At 36.0% G+C, this 8,599-nt stretch overlaps 1 protein-coding gene across 2 annotated transcripts; it reads left to right on the top strand.

Moving 5' to 3' along the window:
* Window positions 1-6,865: 6,865 nt before the first annotated feature.
* Window positions 6,866-8,284, top strand: CPXCR1 (CPX chromosome region candidate 1). Of its 2 annotated transcripts, XM_010363581.1 has the most exons (2): window positions 6,866-7,172; window positions 7,233-8,284. In XM_010363581.1, exons 1-2 carry the CDS (start codon window positions 6,866-6,868, stop codon window positions 7,829-7,831), a joined length of 906 nt encoding a protein of 301 aa, XP_010361883.1. In that variant the 3' UTR covers window positions 7,832-8,284. The 2 variants fall into 2 exon arrangements, with proteins under 2 accessions (XP_010361883.1, XP_010361874.1); XM_010363572.1 differs by having other exon boundaries at window positions 6,866-8,284.
* The last annotated feature ends 315 nt before the right edge of the window (window positions 8,285-8,599 follow it).

The following is an 8,599-nucleotide window of genomic DNA, read 5'->3' as shown; positions in this document are numbered from 1 at the left end:
CATCTTGCCCCAAAACAACAGAAGGTGGAAATTAGAAGTGTACTGGAGAAATTATGAAAATAAAAGTATGTTGAAAAGTGTCAAAAAAAAACCACATTATATTTGATTATGTAACCAAATAATATATGGCTCCCTATTGTTTGATATTTGGAAGCTAATAAAGGAAAATCAGTTCAGAAAACTAACAAAAGGAAGAACAGGAAAATGGTGTAAAGTCTGTAAACCAACCTCATAAAATGGAGCAATCAGTCATCTATTATCATCATTTAGGGTTACCAGATCTAGTATATAAACATACAAAATACCCAGTTAAATTTAAATTTCAGATTAACAACATTTTTATTAAAAATTTATGGGGGGCTAGGCACGATGGCTCATGCCTGTAATCTCAGCACTTTGGGAGGCCAAGGCAGGCAGATTACGAGGTTAGGAGTTGGAGACCAGCCTGACCAATGTGGTGAAACCCCATCTCTACTAAAAATGCAAAAATTAGCCATGCATGGTGGCGGGCGCCTGTAGTCCCAGCTACTCGGGAGGCTGAGGCACAACAATTGCTTGAACCTGGGAGGCGGAGGTTGCAGTGAGCCAAGACTGTGCCACTGCATTGCAGCCTGGGTGAAAAAGAGAGACTCTGTCTCAACAACAACAACAACAACAACAACAACAACAAAAAAGTATCCCTAAACGTATTTTATCATATTTGGTACATATTTATACTAAAAAAGTATTGTTTATAAGAAATTCAAATTTTACTGGTGTCTTGTATTACATCTGGCAATCCTGTCTTCACACTGTTTCAATATTGGGAATATTGCATATAGTTAGGATTTTGCATGTGATAAGGCAAGAGTTATAAACTCATGGGTGTTGCCAGCTTTAACTCTTTGCCTGTCATCTAAACAAGATTTCAAATTTGCCATGTCAGTTATTCCCTCCCCCTACAGTCTGAAGAGGGTTCTAGGTTGCTAGGTTTCCATGTTTTGTGGGCATTGTGATGCAGTCAAAAGGGCTGTGAAAGAGGGATAAGTGGAGAGGCAGAGGGCAGAAGAAAAGGGGTCAAGAAGGCAGGATCCCGTGAAGCACACCTTTCCTAAGGATTTTGACGAATCAGAATGAAGATAAACTGTGAGTTGATAGTGAAAAGGAAAGCATAAGGGATCTTAATAAGTACTTCTTAGCTTGTGTATCCATTTTCGAATATATTCAAGAAATATATTTAAAGTTAGCTTTGGTTTCCTGATTTATCATTTGTTGATGTAGATACTATTCTGAGAGTTGTCCCTCTGGGTAAGGGATTTAAGATGTTCACATATGTTTGATGTGAACATACACAGAAAAGTTCCTGGTTTCATTTGTCATAACATTTTGAGCGATAGAATCATTTTAAAGTAAAATTAACAAATTTGAAAGAAAGAGAAGATAAGGTCCCTCAACTGAGGAAATTAGGATATGGTGGGGACTTCTTGCCAGTCATGAGTGCATGGGAATCAGAAGGGCATATGTTGGTTGAAGCTCTTTCATCTGAGGTGAAGTGAAGTTGTGTGTTGGAGGGGTTTGTCAGCAGGTAAAGATGGGACATTTACGTAAATAAGTTTGATTGAGCTTATGAGTCATTCATGTAATTTAGTGTAAAATATTTAAAGTTTTGTTGGAAGCAATACACGTCTTTCTCCAGAGCGTGTGGACATTGGAGGATACAGTATAAATAGAATACAAATAAACTACTTTCAATATAAAGAATAATCAAAACGGATTTAGCAAGATTCAAAACAGCCAGGTTCTTTTAAAACTCCACATAGATCTTTTGAATTTCAACAGGTCATTATGTACAAATCTTAATAGAGAATATTTGAAAACACAACCCTGGTATTTAGAATAAAGTGTAAGATTGTGCTTCCTCAAGGTCCTGATTATCAACTCAAAAGTCATTTATTTTAAGGATTTTAAACATTATAATTTTAAATACTATCAGGCACATACATCTACATTTATCTTTGTGGAAAAATGATTTTGGTTTTCAGTATAATAAACAGTGAAATGTTCTCTGTGTGTGTGTGGGTGTGTGTGTGTGTGTGTATGCACATACACTGAAGCATTTTGGTTTATTTCTAATATATATTAAAATTTATATTTAATGTATATATATGTTAATGTTTATATTTAATACATATATTTATAATGCTCTATGTAAATAAAGTATAGAACACCAAATACTTTAAAAATACCAGAAAACAGAAGACAATAGCAGACTCGGTGGTAAGCACAGTCATGTGGCTGAGTTATTTAAAAAAAAATGATTAAATAAGAAAGACATATGACTCTTGGCTATTTCCAAACCTATGCCCAAACATTAAATAATAAAGATTGAGAGGTTTGACAGAATACATACACTGCCTTCTTGTGCAATTCCAGGGAGTGTTTATCTTTTAATGAGTAATAATAACCTTAAGTGTATAGCTTTGTGATGTAATTATATTTCAGAAGGCCATAAGCCTTTAGATATCACATACATTATGTTTATTGAAAAACCAGTCTTAACATAGTCGAATGACATAAATATATGTGATAAATATATGAGTATATTCACAATGAACACTGAATATTTCTTATATACAATCCTATTTCAGAATGTAGAAGGGAACAACGAATCTCATAGTTATCCTGAAATGTGGAAGTGAAAGATTCTACCAAACAGCAGAGCAGCATAGATGCTTTTCTTGGGGAAAGAAGGTGCAGGAGCTATTTTTTCCTTTCTTTTATAAAAATATCTTGATTTGTTTTCAGGGTGCATCTGAAAAGCCTTAGATGACCACCAGCAACTTCAGTTCTCACCGAATTTCTGCATTTCAGCCTTACTGAGAAGCAGCCAGTCATACTATCCTGAAATTTTGTGAGTTCCATTTACTTCAGAAAGCCTCTAAAATGTAGACTCTGTTTATTGTTTTACCTTGATGCTAACTACTGATGCTGAGATGTTTATGTAGAGAGATTTTCTAATTGCCAATATTAAAAACATAAAACTCAGCAAAGCTTAGCAAGGACCCAAAAATATGCCTGTGAAATGATCAGAGTGTGTGAGGACTCTGAAGAAGAAAGTGAAGCAAAAATAGACTAGAGAATGGAGAGATGAGTGTTGAGAAAAACGTGTATTTAAATGTTTTACATTGCATGTACAAAATAACATAAGCAAAATAAAGATAAATAAAGCAGGATAAGAAAGTATCACATAGTAACAGAAGCAAAAGAATGAAATACTTAACAGCTGGGGGAAATGAAATGTATACCACTCCATGACTCAGAAACAGCACAAGACAGACAAAGATACAAGATAAACTTTAATTGTGATCACTATTATTGGTGTATCAGAATACTTGGGATTTTTGCACATTGATTTTGTATCCTGAGACTTTGCTGAAGTTGCTTATCAGCTTAAGGAGATTTGGGGCTGAGACAATGGGGTTTTCTAAATATACAATCTTGTCATCTGCAAACAGAGGTAATTTGACTTCCTCTGTTCCTATTTGAATGCCCTTTCTTTCTTTCTCTTGCCTGATTGCCCTGGCCAGAACTTCCAATGCTCTGTTGAATAGGAGTGGTGAGAGAGGGCATCCTTATCTTGTGCCAGTTTTCAAACGGAATGCTTTTAGTTTCTGCCCATTCAGTATTATATTAACTGTGGGTTTGTCATAAATAGCTCTTATCATTTTGAGATACATTCCATCAATACCTATCTTATTGAGAGTTTTTAGCATGAAGAGGTGTTGAATTTTGTCAAGGGCCTTTTCTGCATCTATTGAGACAATTCTGTGTTTTTTTGTCATTGGTTCTATTTATAGGATGCATTACCTTTATTGATTTGCGTATGTTGAACCAGCCTTGCATCCCAGGGATGAAGCCGACTTGATCATGGTGGATAAGCTTTTTGATGTGCTGCTGGATTTGGTTTGCCAGTATTTTGTTGAGGATTTTTGCACTGATGTTCATCAGGGACACTGCCCTGAAATTCTGTTTTTCTGTTGTGTCTCCGCCAGGTTTTGGTATCAGGATGATGCTGGCCTCATAAAATGAGTTAGGGAGGAGTTCCTCTTTTTCTATTGTTTAGAATAGTTTCAGAAAGAATGGTACCAGCTACTCTATCTATATCTGGTAGAATTTGGCTGTGAATCCATCTGGTCCTGGATTTTTTGGGGTTGGTAGGCTATTAAGTACTGCCTCAATTTCAGAACTTGTTAATGGTCTGTTCAGGGATTCGACTTCTTCCTGGTTTAGATTTGGGAGGGTGTGTGTTTCCAGGAATGTATCCATTTCTTCTAGATCTTCTAGTTTATTTGTGTAGAGGTGTTTACAGTATTCTCTGATGTTAGTTTGTATTTCTGTGGGATCCGTGGTGATATTCCCTTTATCACTTTTTATTGCAGCTATTGGATTCTTTTCCTTTTCTTCTGCATCAGTCTGGTTAGCAGTCTATCTATTTTGTTGATCTGTTCAAAAACCCAGCTCCTAGATTCATAGATTTTTTGAAGGTTTTTTTGTGTCTCTATCTCCTTCAGTTCTGCTCTGATCTTAGCTATTTCTTGTCTTCTGCTAGCTTTTGAATTTGTTTGCTCTTGCTTCTCTAATTCTTTTAATTGTGAGGTTAGAGTGCCGATTTTAGATCTTTCCTGCTTTTCTGTTGTGGGCATTTAGTGCTATAAACTTCCCTCTACACACTGCTTTAGCTGTGTCCCAGAGATTCTGGTTTGTTGTTACTTTGTTCTCATTGGTTTCAAAGAACTTACTTATTTCTGCCTTAATTTTGTTATTCACCCAGTAGTCATTCAGGATCTGGTTGTTCAGTTTCCATGTAGTTTTGCAGTTTTGAGTGAGTTTCTTAATCTTGAGTTCTAATTTGATTGCACCGTAGTCTGAGAGACTGTTTGTTATGATTTCCATTCTTTTGCATTTGCTGAGGAGTGTTTTACTTCCAACTACGTGTTCAATTTTAGAATAAGTGTGATGTGGTGCTGAGAAGAATGTATATTCTGTTGATTTGGGGTAGAGAGTTCTATAGAGGTCTATTAGGTCTGCTTGATCCAGAGCTGAGTTCAAGTCCTGAATATCCTTGTTAATTTTCTATTATTGACAGTAGGTCACTACCTTCAATAAAAATAAAATGTTTTATAGAAAAGTCGTCACCCTTGAATTAATATTAAACTCTGAAAAAATAATTGAAGATTAAATTGAAGGGAATAGTGAGCATGAGATACTAAAAGTTCAGGAGTATTGGAACAGAGAAAGCGTGTTGAGTGAATAGAGGAAAAAGTTGGTTAAGGGAGATGGAGTCAGACTGTAGAGGGTCTCTGAAGACTGCAATTATGAGATAAGGTTCCACGTAATTCTACATCTTTAAATCCTGCTAACTTATCCATAAATTCTGCCTATGTTAGCTCATAAATACCAGCCATGAGAAATAAAAACCACATTAGTCAATTTCTCAAACTCCACCAGATTTCTTTTCAGCCCACTTGCATTCGCCTTTCTCCACCATGGACTTCAGTTAGAATGTTCCCTGCCCATAATTCTGCTCTGAAGGAATCTGCCAAGTTGATTGTTCAAAGTCCTCTCATAGAGCAGAATTGGAAGCACAGAGTTCAGAGTATTAGGATACACTGAAAGCGTTTGAGCAGGTAAAAGACATAAAGAAAGTAAAAAGTAAGAGGAGAGAGGGGTGACAGGAGAGTGGTGAGTGTAGTTTGCCATCAGTGAAATCTGCCACTATCAGTAGTAAAGCAAGCATGAGGTAAATTTCAGCTTGACTAGTGCTGAGGCATTGAGAATGAACAGAAAGTGGTGAATTTGGAAGATATTTTAATAAATGAACTCAGAATTTGAACTTCACTCATCAGCTTCCTACTTTTTTATCTACCCTACTTTCCCTTTTCATGATTCACAATTGTGCTTCTTTGTACAGACATTACTTTTATTTATCCATTTTATTTATTTATTTATTTAACTTATTTAATTTATTTTGAGATGGAGTCTTACTCTGTCGCCCAGGCAGGAGTGCAATGGCATGATCTCAGCTCACTGCAACCTCTGCCTCCTGGGTTCAAGCGATTCTCCTGTCTCAGTCTCCTGAGTAGCTAGGATTACCAGGAGCCCACCATTATGCCCAGCTAATTTTTGTATTTTTGTAGAGACAGGGTTTCACCAGGTTAGTCAGCCTGGTCTTGAAGTTTTGACCTCAGGTGATCCACCCGCCTCAGCCTCCCAGTGTGCTGGGATTACAGGCATGGGACACCACGCTTGGCCTAGATGTTACTTTTAAAAAGGTAGGTTTTTAAGAAAAGTAAAAATTACAGGGGAAGAACGGCTTGTACCTTATACAAATTCAACCATATCATTTTCATTTTCACATACATCTTAATTCTCTTTTAAATATATACACTTATAATACCGTCCTCCCATTTCAGCCCCGTTTTAAATTCTTAGGTAGGTAATTCAGATCCATCTTATTCAATGAAAATTATTTATAATTCACCATCTGAAAGGAAATCATTGGGCCCTCTATCCAGAACTAAATGTGTTCTAGTGCATAGGGTATATACCTAAAATAGCTAAATGAGAGGTTATGTTGTTCCAAGTTTATTCAAATTCCATAACTAAGTTATGAGAAAACATATTTAATAGGAAGCTTACATTTGCTCTCAGTTTTAACTTTATTCTGTGGGTTTGTGAGTCTGATACAATATTTATAGTTGTGAGAAGGCACAGAAATAGCACATTCACAGGCTTTTTGCCATGACCAAAGAACTGACTTCTTATAAAATGGAACATACATAAATTTAGTAAATCTTTGTCTTCTTTCTCATAAATAGAACCCAGGATGAGTTCTCCTACTAAAGAAGGAAGTGATACAGCTGGAAATGCTCACAAAAATTCTGAAAATGAGCCTTCTAATGACTGTAGTACAGACATAGAGTCTCCATCTGCTGATCCCAACATGATCTATCAGGTAGAAACCAACTCAATAAACAGGGAGCCAGGCACAGCAACCTCCCAGGAAGATACTGTTCCTCAAGCAGCAGCAAACAGTGAGCTCGAAACAGAGATCCAAAAAGATCAACGAGAAGAAGATATAAAAGAAGAGCCTCTTCTCCTTCAGATCCCCATTCCTAGGAAATTGATCTCTCTTATGTCAGAATTAGGAAGTGTTAACTATCCGAGAATCCTCCTAGTAAAAATTGACCAAAACAAGCCCTTAAATGATAGATCAAAATCCCACTCAGGGAAAGCTGAGATGAAAGCAAACAATTGCCCCATAAATCGCAAAACTCGTTTTCGACTTTCAACTTCATGGAGAGTCCCATTTATTAGCAATCATGAGATAAGAAATAGGATTCTCCATCTGCTCTGTGAGAGATATTTCTCTCAGGCTGAAGAATGTCAGGATACTATGTGGGTAAAGCAAAATTATATAACATGTCTTTACAGTCCAGATAGTTTCACCCATCAGGAGAGAACCATAACATTTAGAAGGCCTTTGAGGGTGCACTACCACCGTCCCCTCACTGAGAGAATGACATCAGGAAAATTTTGCAAATCAACTGACACTAAAGGGAAATATAGATTCCGTGCTATTGTGAGGTCTGTGCTCTTGGTGTCACATATGCAACTTCGAAGTCTTTTTAATAGAAAAGGTTTTGTGGATATATTGAGATATAACCATACCAGGAAGGTTATGATTGTAAGCACCAATAATGGTTGGAAATACTTTTGTCCCATCTGTGGAAGGCTTTTTAACACTTACTTTGAATTAACACATCATTCATGCTGCTCTCCTGGGAATTAAGTTAAATTGGGGTAAATTCATTTTAAAATGTAACTTCTAAAATTCATAATTTGACTACTAAACTAAGACAAAATTGCATGAACATAAATTTTAGTATTATTAGAGGGAGAGGCAGAAAGGAACACAAACTAATAGTAATTCTCAGCAAGAAATACCTATGGAGAGAGAGGAAACTTCTGTTTATACTTTGCTTTTACAAGTACATCATTGAAATATCAGACCCATCATCTATACTGAGTTGGGAATTGAACCAAGTAAATGTTTTCACTGTCTTAACATCAATTTTTGTAGATACAACTATTGTTAACATAAAAGACTCCAAGTTAACAGGATCCTGACTAAGATAGCAAAGATATATCGGAGGGCCAAAGTTCTACCAGATGTTTCCAGAGATTCTGCTAAACGTAATATCTGAAATGTTCTCCATATATTCAATAAAAACCAATTTGAAGAGACATAGAAAGTTGTATTGTATATTTGTAATTAGATAAAAATTCCTATGTCTGGAATAAAAAGATCCAACATACTATAAATACACAATACCTGGGTCATTTTGATGATACAAAATAAAAACAAAACTCATAAAAAAGCATTTGATAGAAGTGAAATAGTTTGAAGTAAAAGTGAACAAATATTAAACTGATACCGCATAACTGTAAATCTTTTTGCTTGTATAGCACATTCACCATTGCTCACAATCACCACCCAAATTTTACCTTCCCCTCCATACAACATGCACAAATGTCTACACATATTTAAGACGTTCCT

This window comes from Rhinopithecus roxellana, chromosome 7 (assembly GCF_007565055.1).
Source record: "Rhinopithecus roxellana isolate Shanxi Qingling chromosome 7, ASM756505v1, whole genome shotgun sequence".
Lineage (NCBI taxonomy): Eukaryota > Metazoa > Chordata > Mammalia > Primates > Cercopithecidae > Rhinopithecus > Rhinopithecus roxellana.
The sequence above is the reverse complement of the archived record's forward strand: the minus strand, read 5'-3'. Positions and strand labels throughout refer to the sequence as shown.